General features: G+C 44.6%; 1 protein-coding gene across 6 annotated transcripts in view; it reads left to right on the plus strand.

Moving 5' to 3' along the window:
- Positions 1–17,565, plus strand: part of Dab1 (DAB adaptor protein 1) — a 1,139,889-nt gene that overhangs the window by 1,075,814 nt on the left and 46,510 nt on the right. For 4 of the 6 annotated variants that reach the window (XM_048815305.1, XM_048815306.1, XM_048815308.1 and 1 more), the window contains one exon: positions 1,450–1,509. In XM_048815305.1, the coding sequence (XP_048671262.1) occupies positions 1,450–1,509 (60 nt within the window). The remainder of the gene's footprint in view (positions 1–1,449; positions 1,510–17,565) is intronic. The other 2 variants (XM_048815307.1, XM_048815309.1) reach the window with 1 other exon arrangement.

Here is a 17,565-nt window from a genome sequence, read left to right on the forward strand (position 1 = left end):
AAGGGAGGGAGGGAGGGAGGAAGGAAGGAAGGAAGGAAGGAAGGAAGGAAGGAAGGAAGGAAGGAAGGAAGGAAGGAAGGAAAGGTCTTAGTCAGCAAGGGCTAGGTTTGAGTTTGAACCCCACCAGGCTTTGAAGCTTTGGGCAAAATCCCTAACATCTCTAAGCCTCACTTTCTATAATTTTAAAGAGAGATGATAAGACCAATTTCTTGGGCCTATTATAAGAATTTTAAGTTAAACGAGAATGAAAATGACCAAGGAACTGGAAAGTATAAGCTCATGTTCTCTTACATGAGTATGGTTAACAGGTCCATGCCTGGCAAATACCTTTCCTTTCTTCACTCTCTCCCACGTTCCTTTGGTATATTGACACAGCTGATGATTACAGAGTGCCTATTGGGGATGAGACTACAAGGCTGCTCTTGATGAGCCTCAGGCTGGTTATAAAAGACACACAATCAGAGCATTAGAAATCCACTGCTGCTTCGTCCCTGAAGGGGAGGCTAAGCTCTGGCAGTTGCTGGGGAAGAAACAGCTAATGGTTGCTTCCAACCTGGAATGTATCCATTCAAAGTCCTTGATTGGAAAAGTATTGGACACATTATTGTTAATGTCATAAAATATGCTCATACATACAGAATGTATGAGTGCAAAAGAAATGGTCATGCTAACACATTACAGTGTCATGGTGCCTAATAGTTTTTATTTATCGAAGATCCATTTTCTCATTTGATCCTTATAATAACCTGAGCATGAGGCAGAGCTGATAGGGCCCATTTGATAACAGTGAACTCAGAGGAGCTAAATGACCTGCTCAGGGTATTATGCTTAATACATGTGGCCCAAGAAGACCAGATGGATGAGCAAGGGAGGGAGGGAGGAAGATACAGGCAAATGTTAAAAGCCAATCAGGATCTTCTGGATCCTAGAGCCATGGTTTCTGTGCCATGTGGGGCCTTTTCCTGAATGAAGCCTTCGGTGATTATCAGATGGTTTGTACATGATCCCCAAAGAAGCTCTATCTGTGCTAGGATCCTGGTATCAACAGTATTTTTACAGCCTGGATCTTAGTCTTAACATTGAACAGTGTAAACTCAGCTATAAACTGTTTTTAATCACTTCAGGCAAATTATGTCACCTCCCTGGGCCTAGTTTTTGTCTTCAGTGAAATGAGGATTATTTTTTCCTGACGTCCTGCGGCTTCCAGTTCTGTAATTCCGTGGGAAGCCCCAGAGCAGAGTTGCCCTGCCAACACTCCTTCCTGACCCCCTTCCCTCCAGCTGGTTTTCCTTGGGGAAGAGCCTGGCTTGATGCTTTCACAGCTAGTCCCTTGGGGTTGGGGCCATCTCACACATACTTAGCCAGCTTGCAGTTGAAGTCTGGCTGCTTTGTTCTGTGAAAAAGGAATACCAGAGTGTTTTGATTATGTTGAATTTGATTTTTCTATAGGTTCCCACCAGCCAAAAGAAGGAAGGTGTTTATGATGTGCCAAAAAGTCAACCTGTAAGTGTAAGTACATCTTCCCTCTGTTGCTGGATTGGTACCCACACTGTGCCTGCGGCCTGTGGAGGGCACTCTTCTTCTGGAATGAGTATGGCAGCCCAGGTGGCTTTGCTGCCAACTCTTCCATAGGGCCTGGGGAAAAAGGCATGAGGTAGGAATGGGAGGGTGAAGGGGGTGGGGGTGAGTCGGGATAAGACCTGGTCCTGTGTGTATGGGAGTGGGTCAAACCATACAAACCACCCTGCCCAAGGAACTCAGGGTTTCAGCTGCTCCTTGACTCCAGACAAGGCTTTACTATACTTGGTCAAGATAGAGGACAGTGTCATTGATTGATGATTGATTGATTGAGGAGACTTGCCCATTCCAACTTGAAAGTGGTGAAGTTTCGGAAGGACTGTAATAGGAGAAGGGTTGGCAGGGCCTTTGGGGTATGTAAGGGTCTAGTTGTGAGCAAGACATTGTTGGAAAAGGTCATGTGTCATGTGTAGTAGGATTGCAGAGAACCCAAGAGGCACACCACGTTAAGGATAGTGGTGTCCTGTGTATCTCAACCCTGTGGGACTCCTGGGAACCTGAGCCAGGAAGGAAAACCCCCAGATCTTCAATATCTAAAGCCACTGCTACTTCTAGGATTTATATTTAGAACCTCAAACTGCCACTCAGAAGGTAACCTCTATAGTGATTCAGGCAACACTAGGGAGCTAATGAAGGTTTTTCAGTAGGGGTACTTGTGATTTTGCCACAATCTATATTAAAAAAAAAGACAACTAGGGTATTTCATCACTATCGATCTCCCTCATCTCACACATACTTAAGAATCCCAGCTCTTACCCTAACAGAGCTTCTGTGAAGCTAAAATGATTGTATCTAGAGCATTGTTATGAGTTCTGTATCTCCTGCTATGAGAGAAATAAATGCATACTCTCATGTTTCAAGATAAGGTTAATTAGGGGATCTGAAACCCCATTTCATTAGGAGCAATGAAGGACCCTGTCATGAGCAATCTATGTTGTTAACATAGACAAACATGTTTGTGTCTTTCCACAATGTCAGAACTTATTGAATAGCAACAAATCCACAGGCTACACCACTTTCAGTGGTAGCAGTAAGTACTCACCAGTCACCTAATAATTCTAAGCCAGGCAATCACCAGTTCTTTTATTCCAATTGTAACTGCTGATATCTGTAACACTCAACACACATCACATGTTACATGTGTTACAGAAAGGCTAAGAAAGGGGCAAGGGAGCTGCAGGTATTCAGGTGGCTGACCTGAAAGCACTGGTGGACAGCAGATAGGAATGTCAAGAGTCACTGAAAGTGGTCACATAAAATTATGAACCAGGCTGACGAACTTGTTCAGGGCACAGAGCTGTCAAAGCACAGGAACTTATTCTAGGCCAAGGTCCAGATGGACATCAGTCTCTGAGAGGGTCATCTTGGAGTGGCCATGCACTGTTGTCATCATGGACAAGAGAAACTGCACTGTGCTGAAGCCCAAGGACAAAGATGGCAAAGTTTGTCACTGTAGAGATTTTCCTGGGAAAGACTCATGATCAGTGACTGGGTGATAGGGTCAGGGTGCTGTTGTAGCCAGTCTCAGATGCTCCCAGTTTTATGGACCTCTAGTGAGGGGTTTGCTTCATTTGGTGGTCTGGTGTGTTCGATAAGCTCATGGGTCTGGTTTTTCTGATATGAGTCTGATACACCCCTGCATATCCATGTGCTTTCGATTGATTCATTAATTTCACAGGTGGTCATTTTTATTGGCACAATTAATTTCTCAGTTTGTGCCTTATGGTTGTGCTAGGCAGATGGTGGTTTTTCACTTGTACAAATAAGGTGTAGAGCCGTTCTACTTCAGCACTTAAACCCAAAATGGAGTAGCTCATAAAAGGAGTAGCTAATTATAAAATGAAATAACTCAGGGTTAGTTATAGCCTGAAAACTGCTGTTCTGTACACCATGGAGTAACTGAAAGCAGGTGACAGCCTGTTCTCCACAAACCACAAAATGTACAGCCTGGAGAAAAGGAACCACAGACATGGAAAGGGACTCCCAGGGGTCACAGCCTGGCAGAGGGCCATCCTGCCACTGTGGAGGCCACATCATGGAACTAGAAGCAGTGGGTGGCAGAACAAGAAAGCCAATTGTAGCTGAAAGCACAGGTGGCCTTCCTGACAAGCAGAGCTATCCCGGGAGGGGAATTCTGGCACCTGAGAGTGCAAGGTCTCCATCCCTGGACCTAAGCAAGCAGAGCTGAAGACCACGTTTTGGACAGGAGTTCCAACATTGAATGAATGGATGGGCAGGAGGCACCCTAGGCATCCCTTCCAAACCTGAAACTCTGCCTCTGTGAGCCAGGAGTCTTTCTGCTCACCCTCCGGGCACGCTTGTCCTTTTTTGCAATGCACCCACCTGAGTCGAGGGACTCTGGTCCGTGTGGTGTTGCTCACAGACTTCCAATCTCCTTAGGCCCCTGTCCCTGAGCACCCCTGCTCTTTGCATTTCTGTTTTCTCCTGCCCTTATTGCCCAGCTGCCTCCCATTCAGTCTGTGCCCCTGACAGATTCAGGTACATGAGGAAATGTGCTCCTTTTCCCACCTTGGTTTTTGTGAACTTATTAACCATTCAGACCCATCATCTTTGTGCTTTCAAAAAACCAAAGTCCAAGCTCCATGTCCTTACAGATGCAGGCTGTCCCAAGTCCCCTAACCCTGCTGAACCCTCATTTTCTGGGGAGTCACACCTGATCTGTACCCTACAGGCCTCCACCAACATGGGCTTCAAGCTCTGTGTTCTCCAGAGCTTTTTGGACTTCTGCTCTGAGCAGCATCAGCTGATCACCCCTGCCCTGTGCCTCCCAGACCTGTCATTCCTCTCTCAATGGCTCCTCTTCTTCCCTGTCACCCACATGAAGTTCCTGGGGACCTGCATCACCAGAAGTAAGCCCTGGTGGGTGGAGGCCAGGCACCCTGCAATTATGGAATATTTAATTAATAGATGGATGACTTATTCTGTAGAAAGCATTTGTGAAAAATCTCTGGTCCTTTCTTTTGAAGGGAATTGCCTGTATTTCTGACTCCAAAAACTGCACTTAGCTAAAGGTACTAGAAGTTTGCTTGGGATGTTTCTGGGCTGCATGAGTGACCTATAATGGCCCTCACTTGCTCTTTCCATAGAATCTCCATCTCCTCTAATATGATGACAACTTTCCACAGCTATTTTCCATAGGCTTCATCCCTAAAAGCCTAACAGAGGCAGGAGGTAAAAGCTCATAGAGACAGGTGGGACCTGTTGAATATGAGCTCCCCTCTTATTTCCTGTGGGATTTTGGTACATTTTCTTATCCTTGCATCCCAGGATCCTCACTTACCAAAAGGGGAATTGAACCTAACTTGATGAGAAAACAGTATGTGTGTTGGAAAGTCAGTCCCACTCACCCAACTTCCCAGCAGCCCTCCAAGTCCCCTCCAAGTCCCTCCCTCCCTTGGGACCTTGCTGCCCTCTAGCTTCCCCCCTTGCCTCTCTGATGAGCACTCATTGTCTAGAGCAACTCGGTGCCCTGAAAACCCCTGCCATGATCTCACTGTCTAACCCTTTGTCACCTTCCCCTTAGCCAGGAAGACAGCTAAGCCAGGGATGACCCAACCCACATGCTAAGCATCTCCCAGAGAGCTAATGCCTTCTGCAAGTTCCCCACAAGAAGGGAAACTGCCCAGTGGGCTGGGGCTCTAACTTCCACCTAGTGTCTCCTCCCTTGGATCCAGGTCTACAGAGAGCTCATGATTGGATCAGCCTGCAGCTCTCATGGGGGAAATCACCTACTAGTGCCAAAAGATGATGTCTACTCTTCAGAGCCACATGTGGGCATGACTATTTCCAGGACCACTTACTGGGACTGTCTAAGTAGCTTTCTGCATCTCTGATCCTCTGTCATCATCTGTTAAAAGAAAGAAATACTCACCCTTTGCCTTTTTTGGATGTGAACTCGATTGGGAACATTTCTACGTATTGCTAGGACAAACCATGCTCCAGCAGACAGTTCTCAGGGAGCTGGCTTGTCAGCTGCTCCAAGTGAATGCACACCTCTGCTGGGAAGCCTTCCTTCCCCGCGACAGGTCATCAGTCTTTCTGGGGTAGCCCCATACTTCTCTTTGCAACAATCACAATGGACCATCATTTTCTCTTAATGTATCCATGGAAACCACTGCACTTTGCTTTCCCCAAAAGCTTTGGCTAAATTCACATCTCCTGCAGTTCTGACATCTCAGCAGCTGGCACACGGCCTGAACCTTATGAATTAGCCTTTGAGGACTGAGGTTGTAACACATTCTTTGAGGCAGATCTGAGTTAAATCCCGGCTTCCTGACAAGCTATGGCACCTCCAGTGAGTCCTTTGCTCTATTATGCTTCAGTCTTCTCACCTATAGAATGGTGGGAGGAAAACCAATTCATTGAGTTCTGCAATCACTCAGTATGCTTTAACGACTAACAAATATTTAATAAATGTTGTTGCATTGAATTACTTACTGAGATTTGGTCCCCTTCACTCCATCCCTCCTGCATCATGAGTCCATTGAGGACAGAAATCATGTCTGTTCTTATCAGTTTTTTCACTGCTGTAACTAAAAGACCCAACCAAAACAACTGCAGAGGAGGAAAAGTTTATTTAAGGGCTCACAGTTTCAGAGGTCTTAATCTACAGGCAGAAGCTCCATCCCTCAGGGCTTGAGGTGAGGCAGAACATCATGGTGGAAGACTGTGGTGGAGGGAAGCAGCTTATGTGATGATCAGGCAGCAGAGAGAGAGAGACTCTACCTGCCAGATTCAAATACATACCCCAAAGCCATGCCCCCCATGCCCACCTCCTCCAGCCATACCCTACTTGCCTTCAGTTAATCCCTTCAGGGAATAATTCGCTGATTGGATTAAGACTCTCACAACCCAATCATCTCTTCTCTGAACCTTCTTGCATTGTCTCAGGCATAAGCTTTTGGGGGACACCACACATTCAAGCCATAACAGTGTCACAGTCATTATGACTTATTATACCAGACAGCATTGTCACAGAGTAGCTGCTTAGGAAGTAAATGAGTGAGTGAATGAATGAATGAACCATGGTGAGGAATGAAGGAATAAAGGAGTGCCTTTAGATCTAAAGCTCACCTATGGTCAGACAATTCCGTTCTTGTTCATTCTGGGGCCAAAGGCACCATGTCAAACTAAAACAGAGTTTGCTCTCACAGCCAACATTCTCCTGGCCCCGCCCTTCCTGCACTGTGTGTTCAACAGATCTGCCCTGTTCTGCCTTCAGCTGCCATAAATGTGTGTTGTTTTTGTGCCTAGCTGGATCACCAGGCTGACAGATGGCCTTCTAAACACACGCATGTGAATGCTCACGCGCACACACCTGCCATCTCTCTCCTCCCACATCGGGAGCACTGCATCAGGCAAGCCAAAACATTTTGCTTGTTTGGCAGAGCTATTTTGGGGAGTTATTTTTCCCCCACTGCCTAGGGTTGCATTTCCCTGCTGGAGCCCTATGGAAAGTGGTTCAGGTCATCGAAGTTCTTTTCCTGAAGAGGAGCCTGGACGTTATAAAAACAGTAGTGATAACAATCCGACAGAATTAAGCATCAGCCTAGTGTCCTGATCCAGAAACCCCTGGAACCGCTTGTATGTTCCAAAGAAGATTGGAGAAAGAACTCCAAGCACAGTGATCTTGCCAGATTCTCATCTGAAAACCAGTGTAATTCCTGGATTTTAATAGTATTTCCACATACTTTTGCCTTGTTTCAGATTCTACAAAATTAGACACATCAATTGCCCAGTCCACTTCCCAGACTATATTCAGCCACAGACTTTCTTTTTAAAAATTAAAAGTTTATATAGCTGTAAAATATGAAAGTGATAAAACCATCTTCACACTTACTCATGGTGGCTCTTGAAGTTTCTCTGGGTTCCGAGCAGTAAAAAGGAAAATCTGCCCACTGAGGTTTCAAGGAGCATCAGCCAGCTAGATGCTTCCAAGCAAATCCAAACATTAATTCTTGAAGACTTTTAGAGTTTTCATGCATTAACATATACTGAGAATGCAATATGTATTTGACATTAATATATGACACAAATATATTGTGATTGTGTAAATATATATTATATCAACTGAACTTTTCTTGATTTTATTTGACTTGAAAGTTCTTTTTTCATACAATATAAAAAACATCTCAGGGACTTCAGTTAGGGTCTTGTTGGAAAAAGGTGTGAGTGTGTGTGTGCGTGTGTGTGTCTGTGTGTGTGTCTGTGTGTGCCCGCGCACATGCATCATATTGATATAAAACAAGCTACCCCAAAATTCAGTGGCTTGAAACCATAGCACTTGTTATTGCTCACAGTGGTCAGCTGTGTGAATCTTCTAGTGTGCTTTGCCCTGAATTCCTCAACTCTCAGGTCAATGGTCAGCTGTGGGCCGTGTAGGTAGCTCTGCCTGTCTTCACTGGGCTTGCTCACATGTTTAGGGGTTGGCTGTAGAGTGGTCTAGGGTATTTTCAGTTGAAACAGCAGGATTCTCTTCCAGGTGTGCCTCCTCCTTTCCCCAGTGGGTCAAGCCGGTCATGGTCATAGGGTGGTGGCAAGGTTTCCTGAACATGAGCAGGTGCACACAAAGCCTCTGGAAGCCTAGGTTCATCACGTCTGGCACAGTCTTTGGCCAAAGTAATTCATGAATCCGTCCCAGATTCAGGGGTTGGGGAGGAATCACTGCCCCTTGGTAAGAATCATCGCAAAGTTTCCTTGCAAAAGGGCATGACTATATGGAGAGGTGAGGAGTGTGTCTATTATGAATCAACCTCCTACAGTCTCTGTGTAAAATCAGTACTTAAGTGATGATAGCCAAGTGTTGAGATATACTCTTTCTCTATTGACTCTGCTATTTCATTTTTTTGCTGCCTTTCTGGTTTGGCCATTATCTGAGGAGATTTCACTATTCAGCTAGACAGCCCATTTAGTAACCTGGCCTCCTGTTCCATGACCTTCATCCCTTGAATCTTTTCTCCTGGGCACAGCTTCAGTTGACCTCAGGCACCACATAACCCTCTCCATCCCGCTCTCACATTCCAAGGCTCTTTTTGAAATTTTTCTTGGTTCAACATTCAAGATCCAGTTGAAGTGTTATTCTCTGCCTTTAGCTTCCCTCAAGCCCCTAGGGAAAGCTCTTTTTTGGGAACATACCTCTCTGAACTTGTAACCACATTTTACTATGCTTTTCAAGAAGCAGTATTTTCTGGTGGTTTAAAGTGTGGGTTTGGGAATAAGAACAACTTGATCCCAGCTTCACCATTTCCTAGCTTGGGAACTTCAGTTCATCTCAGTTTCCTTATCTGTAAAATGGAGCCAACACCAGCTCCTACCTTAGAGTTTTTTTCCTAGGGACCAAGTGAGCCACAGGGCAGAATCAGCAGTGAGAACTCAATGTAGCAGCTGTGGGCCACTAGTCCATCTCTTTTCCCTGTTTTTCTGTGAGCTCCTAGAGGACAGGAATCACTTAGAACTATCACAATCTCTGAAATAGCTCTTCTAAGGATTTTTGCTTTCCTTGAGATTTCGGTTGGGGAATCCCTTGCCCTGGAAAAGCATGTGGGCACACCTTGCAGGCCACAGGATCCTCCACCTGTGTCCTAGAATCTCAGTCAGCAGCTCCTCCTCCCTCTTCTATTGTTCAAGGTACCCTCGGTAAAATGGAACCATGATGGATCAGAGGATTGCAGAACTTTAGGGCAGTACCCAGTTAGAATTATTGTATTCCTTAATAGGTTTGGACACTCAGTGTATCAACTGATGGGATCAAAGTGCTGGTTCAGTTAACTAAGGCCCAGGTACAGAGGGAAAGCTGATTCCATACTTCCCTCTCTTCTGCCCATTTATCCTTGCCCCAGTTTTAACCCTCTGTGGCCCATCAGCTAGGATGCTCAACCCTTTCCTGTTTCTATATGTTAATGTGAACCTCTGATGTCCCCTTCTAGCAGATTGCCTCTTGGGGTCATACTATGCTCCCCTCAACCCTTTCCAAGAAACTCTAAGCCAAGATAAGGATTAATCCCACTCACTCCTAGAAATATTCATTTTTATCTCTTTCCCTGGTCAACGCATCTGGAAGCTTTGCACAGGGAATAATCTCTCCTGCGATCTTAAATACATGGGTATATATATATATATTTTTTATGTCAGAGTCTCTGAAAGCCAAGGGCATAAAAGCATGGTAACAGAAAATGTTAAGTGAGTGGAGAGACAGGGAGGTTTTAAGAAGGAAAGCATAGCTTAGGCAATAGCTCGTGAGGGTGAGCAGGATGTGAACAGGCTGATGGGAAATGAAAGCACCCTCCAGGCTCATGGCTGAGGTCTCCTGACTCCTAGGCCTGCTGTCTTTACCCCACAGAACTCGGAGGTGGTCACATTATCATCAGTTCCCATCTCGAGGAGAGGCGAGAATACAGGTCATCTTTGTATCTGCCACCCAGTGATGCTGGATGTGTTCTCTAGGCAAAACCCCTGGCCTCTTTGTGACCGTCAGAAATGCACATTCTGGAGGAAGGCATTTGCGGAGCCTCACATTACTGCATTCATTATTTAGTGCTTTTTGCATCCGTTAGCCTTCAAACATGATTCCAGTCCACAGTGGGACCACAGTGGGAAGGTGCGGTCACAGGCTGCGGAGCACCCTGTTTCAGACTTTATTATGCCCCATGACCTGAACTTGGTAGAAATTTAACCTTCACAGTCAACTATTTCAATGGCACAGACCTGAACCTTAGTGTGATTGTCATCATTTCGCAGGAGAAATACCTAGTGCTTTTCTTCTTCGCTGTCCTCGTTCCCCCGTGCAATATTCTTATGCCTGAAAAAGATCTTTTATCCTTCACCATATAATTGCCCAGTGTAAAACCCTTTTATGTAGTTATATTAGGCATAAAAGACTTTCTGATTATCAGTAATAACCGGTCAACGTATTCTAGCAGAACTTTTTCTATCTTTCTCACTTTTTTTTTTTTTTGCCTTTGAAAGAGAGAGACCTAAAAGATGGGCATAGAGGTAAATAAGGACTTAGATGGTCAAATTTCTTTTGATGAAACATGAATTCAGAAACTGAAAGGAATGATCAGACATCACCTTCCCCACAACTCTTTCCACACTTGGGCATCACTTCAACTTCCTGAGACTTGTTTTCCTTCTCTGCAAAATGGAAATGATGACCTCCACCTTCCAACATCTTGGGCACCTGGGAGGCTTTCAGGACAATGTAAAGCTTCCAGGGAAGCAATTTCTGCAAACAGGATGATGGGCTTCTTTCATGAGACCCTAGAAGAGAAAATACCTAGAGAAGGTTGTTCCCACTTGCCTCTAATATTTTATGGGATGTTTTATGATTAAAACAAGAGGCTCGAGAGAGAAAATCTGGGCTTGAGATAAGAAAGAACTTTCAGACCATCTGAGCTAATTTTCAGAAGCCAGGACAGCCACTCAGAGTAGGGAGCGCTCTGTGTCTAACAGTGTTCAGGGGGTAGATGAGCAGATTCCCAGGGCACCCTGTGTTGTGAAGGGGATGCCATCATGGAGTTCAAAAGTATCTGGATATCTACCCTCACATTCCATCTGCCACCATGTCAACCCATATTTACCTCCTAATCCCACATCTAGGGTCTCAGCTACCAAGTCAGGCACCCCGTAAACCTATCCCACTCTTCATTAGCATCAAAATTTTAGGGTGACCCACTGTGAAACTCATAGTGACTAAATCACGGACTTGCCCTGTGATGATGGTGCTTTGGGTGCAAAGCAATTTATCAGGGATCATAATCAAGTCAGATCCCTGGGCAAGCTTTGGGCACAAAGTGGGTGCCTAAAAACTGTATTCCTTCATGGTTTCCTTCTGCAGAGCTTGAAATATGGGCTACAGATCTGCTTGATAGATCTTGAAAAGGAGCCACCCTGGGAGAAACTAACAAAAATCCTAATGATTGAATTTGATGTTCAGCCTCTGATCCGGATCCTTTCTTTGTTTTATAATGCTGGCACTAATGGTATCTATGAAGAATTTAAGGCTAATTCAGCTGTGAATGAAGTAGATAGAATTCATCAAGCATCTGCCGTGTGCCATGAACAACCTGGGCTCTGGATTCAGTTTATCTCTTTTTCAGCATTCATAATCCTAGGATTGTGATTGATATATAAAGAAACTGAGGCTTAAAGAGATCCCGTCACTTACCCCTGTCACCAAGCAGCACATTTTCCTCCTGTGGCCCAACCTTCCTTGTCTTGGCTGTGAGCACCTGTCCTCATTCCACCACAGTCCGAATGGCCAGGGTCCTGTTCAGTTCAATCCTGCACCTTCATTCTGCCTGACACTTTGCTTCCTTCTCCTGGTGTTAAATGGACATCTGTGGGCTCCAAAGAACAAATATCATTTAAAAGCCACCCTCTTCTGAAGCTCAGGGAGATTCTCATTTCCCAGCACCGCCTCCCACCCTCCACAAACCCTGCGTGTATCTCTACGAGGCCCCTGTGCCCTAACAATCAGCATTTGGTTGATTTTCCTTGCCCAGGATTTAATTCAGCCTCTCTGCTGCTAATGTAGAAGAGTCAATCCATTAACGTGAAGAATTGCAGGAACCCTCTCAGTAACTATTCCCTGCTTCCCCCACCCCAACAACTCCCATCTTTTATGGCAAATAAATTTTCATTCACAATTCAGCAGTTGGTTTTTCCTTCAGTTTGAAATCTGGATCAAGATGTTGCATAATTGGATTAAATCTCGTCTGAACATTTGTCAGTTTCACTTCCTCATTAAGCACCACATTGTAGAGAAATTATAATTATGGCAACGCAGTTAACATAGATGTCACACGAGAGGAGGTTGTACCAAAGTGAGAGAAGGGAGTCTGAATGGATGTATTCCCACGAATGAAATAGAAGGTTGCCCCTTTTGATGATTCTTAGGTGGACTTCTTTTTAATCATATTTAATAAAAGTTGTCCTGAGATAGAATCCTGAATTCTTATAGTCCTAGAGTTATTAGGAATTTTAAAAAGGGGTTATCTTTTTAAGCCTCCCCTCAATGCATGAATCTCTAAAGAACATTTGGGACAGGTGTGGATGACCATTCCTATCTGTCTTCAGATCACATACCTAGTGACAGACCTTTGTTGCTTTCATGATCCCTAGCTCCAATTGCTAGAAAGGTGTGCTGTTGTTGGTTTTTTTTTTTTTTTAATTTCTATTTTTTTATTCATTTATCCATCCATTGGGCAAACATTTGCTGAGAATGTTCCACCTAGGAATAGAAAGATGAGGAAGATTGGCCGCTTAAGAATCTTATCCGTCTCAAGATGATAGACATATGAAAATAATTACAATTGCTGTAACTGTGGAGGGCCAGGAAATTTTGCCTAAAGGAGTTCAGTGAGGTTTTCACCCATCAGTGGCAGTTCAAGTAGAATGTTGAAAGAGGATGGGATTTGTCACTGGAGAGGGAGGAACAGTGTTCAGGAAATGGGGACGGAATGATTAAAAGCCTCACCATGCCAGAGGCGGATGAGCAGTCTGGAGTGGCGGGGCCTCAGGATGCCTCGGGGGAGCAGAAGACGAGGATGAGAAGGGAAACCCCCACAAGCAAAAGGGCCTGGAGTGTGCTGAGCCACTGGGATCCGCTGGGAAGACTCTGCTGTGGGGTGGTAGAGTGTCACCATTAGAGGTGTGTTCCTCCATATCATTCTGGTGATCTGTGGCAGGTGGCTTAGCAGGTGGGGAGACCATTAAAAAGCTAATGGAATTATCTAAGTGCAACTATCAGGAGAGTCTAGAAAATAGAATGCCTGCCAGGTAGTTTAATAGGGGAAATTTAATGTGGGGACTAGTTACAGTGGGGTCAAGAGAGCAGAGTAGAGTTAGAACAGGGACAGAGAGCAACTCAGATCAGTAATAGAAGTGGCTACCACCGCTAGGTTAGAAGGACAAAAGCAGGAGGTTGTGTTAGCTGAGCCAAGAGTTTGGGCTGCCCACAGACACTGGGGCCACAGAGGAAGATGTCCAGCGGAGTTGGTACCATGACAAGGGGCTGCCTGCCAGAAGAACCCACAAGAAGACTCAGCCAGTGTAGAAATATTGCCTAGAGAGAGCTAAAAAGAAATCCACCATCTTTCTTCTTCCTATGATCCAATTTCCAACCACTGCCTCCTGTTGACCAAATCTAAGTGGAAATGAGTTGGCATTGGCATTTACAGGGATCAGCCCCTGTGATACAGGAAGGGCAAGATCGAGTCTTAGGGCAAAGAGATCAAGAGGTGCACAAGCAAGGGCCACTGTGGGTGCAGACGAGCAGAGAGGTGGTGGGGGACAAATGGATGTGAAAGGATAACTGGGGTATGGATGGAAGGTCTTGCTCATGTGGGGGTGACGCAGACCTGGAATCTAAACTACCTTTGAGGTGATGAGCTTTAGGCAGTCAGGTTACAAAATGACAAGGACCTAGCGCCCTGTCTCCTCTGCTACAGTCTGTCACTCATATGTATATGGCTCTGTGTCTCTAACTTTAAAAAGCATGTATCCATCAGTCTTTCCACCAGCTTTCGTTTGGTTCTGGCCAAAGGCAGCAATGATTCCTTTCATCTTCCTCTCTGTCCTCAGTCCATGATTCACACTTGGGTTGTGTCACATTACCACTTTGAATGGGATCTGGCCCTTTGTTCCAAGGTTGAGAACCTGGGCAGCGTTGATGGAGTCAAGCAGAGTCATGGGCAGCTCACTGGTGAATCTTTCCTGAAGCTGGAAGTCTTAGTCAGCTTTTTCACTGCTGTAACAAAAGGACCCAACCAGAACAATCATAGAAGAGGTAAAGTGTATTTGAGGGCTCACAGTTTCAGAGGTCTTATTCCATAGAAGGCCAGTTCTATTGCTCAGGGCTCAAGGTGAGGCAGAACATCATGGCGGGAGAGTGTGGCAGAGGGAAGCAGCTCACATGATGATTAGGAAGCAGAGAAAGAGAGAGGTCTCCACCTGCCACATACAAATATATACCCTATAGCTATGCCCCCAATTCCCACCTCCTCCAGCCACACCCTACTGCTTCAGGTACCACAGTTGATCCCTATCAGGAGATTAATTCACTGATTAGGTTAAGACTCTCACAATCCAATCATTTCTCCCTTGAACCTTCTTGCATTGTCTTACACATGAGCTTTTGGGGGACACCTCACATCACATGGGGGACAAAATATTTGCTGTCTACAAATGTAAGTGGGGGAGGAGACCAGTGGTTGTATGTGTTGTTGCTGTGTGTCTTGTTTGCTCAGTTATGTGTTGGAAAACACCTCTGGATAAAGCAATAGTCACGATTCCTCTGCTACAATACTGTCCCTGGGCCCAGGAGGAGTGGTCTCCAAACTTTTCATAAAGCCCAGGAATCTTTATTCAAATGAAATGTGCCAATAGTCTGCAATAGAAACAGACAAAACAGGAGATGTGGCTGAATCTTGTTACTGGGTTTGATCTTCATAATTTACCCACCAGGTGTATGTCTCTTGAAGGACAAAAGTTCTAGAAGGGAAAGACTCAGGGTAGTGTTACAAACTACTGTGCAGAGGAACCCACAAGTTAATTCCATGGGTGGGAAAAATTGGAAGGTCAGAAGAAGACATCCTCAAGCTGTCTCCCACCTTGAACCTTGGTTATTCTACAATTTAATCCATGAATTAAAAATTTAATGTTTAATTTTCACAATTAATTGTATTGGAGTTTACTCTTTGGGAGGATATAAAACCACAGAAATATCATGAATAATAATAGGATAATAGAAGTTAGAGCCTTTACTACTTAGCTGTCTGATTCCAGGAAAATTGCTTTCTCAGTTGAATTCTCAGTAACAAGATTGTGAGCACTACTTTCCTGAGTCATTGTGGGGAATGCATGAGAAAAGAGATGCCATGGCTGTTGTGTGTTTCCTGGAATAACCTTGTAACTGGTAGGTTGCATTGTAATGCAGTTTGATGAGTGAGCTTTAAAATTTTTCTCCCTCCAATGTACTTCCTTTAACTTCCCCATGCCTCCAATGTGTTCACCTGTTAAATGAGGATAATGGCTGTGCTACCTGCCTCAGAGAGTTCTTTTCAGAAATCACACACATGAGACATTTATAGCAGTGCCTGGCACATAATAAGTTCTCAATAAATGTTAGTCATATTCTCACCTTTTAGTATACCAAATGCTTCAAGAGATCCGAGCATGAGTGAGACCTGGCCCAGCCACCAGGGCTTGTGCAGTCTGCTGGAGGCAGGAGAGAGATTGGTGTGTAGAGCCCCAAACAATAATCTCAACAGGTGATGTTTAACTCAAAAGCCAAGGTCAGGACTGCTCTGTGTAGGAGAACGCCAGAGCTACAGTACTACCAGAGAAAAGTACCATGGACTGTGAGGCTTAAACAACAGAAGTTAGTGTTCTTACAGTTCCAGAGGCTGGAAAGTCCAATATCAGGGTTTGGACTGACTTGATTCCTAGTGAGAACCCTTTCCTTGAGTTGTTGACCACAAAACTCTTGCTTTGTCCTCACAAAGTGCTTGCATGTGGGGGTGGGGGGAGAGAATATGAGTGCCACATTGGAAAGTGGTCCTCATCATGAGAATCTGTGGAAGAGCTTACAGACATTCAGTCCTTAATAGGCAGGGATGATGAACAATGGTAACTGCCAAATTTCTAGCACCCCACCAAATAAGGGACTGTGCTAGGTCCTTCACATCCTATTTCAAGACTTTCCCCAACTGCCTGCTAAGAAGTAGGTCTCTTCTATACTGTAAAGGATATTGCAAGCCAGAGAGGTTAAACCACTCAGCACAGTTAGAAGAAACGCAACTAAGAATCTAGCCCATCTCTCTTTGACCCCCTAAAACTAGAATGACCTAGTTTGTTATCCAAACTGGGGCACTTCTGAAAGCAAAGAGGGTTTGCTGTTAACAATTATGTCAGAACAATAGGTTTAAACATGAGCTGTCTTAAGCCAACCAACAGTATCTAGGGCCACCCTGTCCAAAGCTGGTGAATGTTCTTCCTACTGGGTCAGGTTGCCTGTAATTTGAGAATACCTGAGATTTCAAATAGAAAGCAGGAGCTTCTATCTTCTTGTTCCTGAAGCTCTTTGCCGATAATGCTCACCATACTGAAGTGAGAAAGATACACCCTCCACGACACAGGTGCCCACTGGGCTTGTTCCTTAGGCAGGCATCAATCAGAGCCCTTGAAGATGGGTTGCATGGTAAGAAAAAGTGATTCAGGTTATCTGTGAACTGCTGCTGCTGTGAACCTGCCATTAATCCTCTAATACAGACCATTAACATTCACAGAACCTTAACCACAGCCTCATAATGAGCAGAGCTGTAATATACACTTTCCCCATAAATATCCATTGGTACCGACGTTCATTCTCTCTTGATACAGTAATTCAGCTTTTCTGGATAAATCATCATGTTGAGGTTCTTTCTCCCTAACTGTCATTATTAGCAGTTACAGAAGAGTAATGAACAAACTCTAGGGTAAAAAAAGAAAAAAAGAACAAGAGCTAAATGAATGATCCTGTGGAATAAGAAAATGTATATTACAGTCCCAAATTGAAGGAAGCAAAACTTGTTTTTTTGCAGCAACTTAGAAAGCCACATGTGCTGAGGCTTACCCAGGAACCAGGGGATGTGTTGGGGCATCACAAGTTCTGTCTAGATCAGCGACTGCAAAACCCATGTTGCCTTAACAGCTATTTGTGATATCACATCTAAACTGCTTTTATAAGGCTTGTGTGTATTTATGTATTAAGAGGGATTTACAAAGCTCCCCCCCCACACCCTGATTTTGACCCTGAACTAATTTTATATTGTTAAATTAATGTGACAATTTTATTTTTCTCCATTTTATGGCCAAGGAGATTGATATGCTAAGGGAAGGGAAAAGGGAAGTCCGATTGTGAAGGGCGAACCCCCTGCTTCTCCGTTACAGTGACGTTCACTCTGGCTCTTTACCACACATTCTGTC

Source organism: Marmota marmota, unplaced genomic scaffold (assembly GCF_001458135.2).
Source record: "Marmota marmota marmota unplaced genomic scaffold, marMar, whole genome shotgun sequence".
Classification (NCBI taxonomy): domain Eukaryota; kingdom Metazoa; phylum Chordata; class Mammalia; order Rodentia; family Sciuridae; genus Marmota; species Marmota marmota.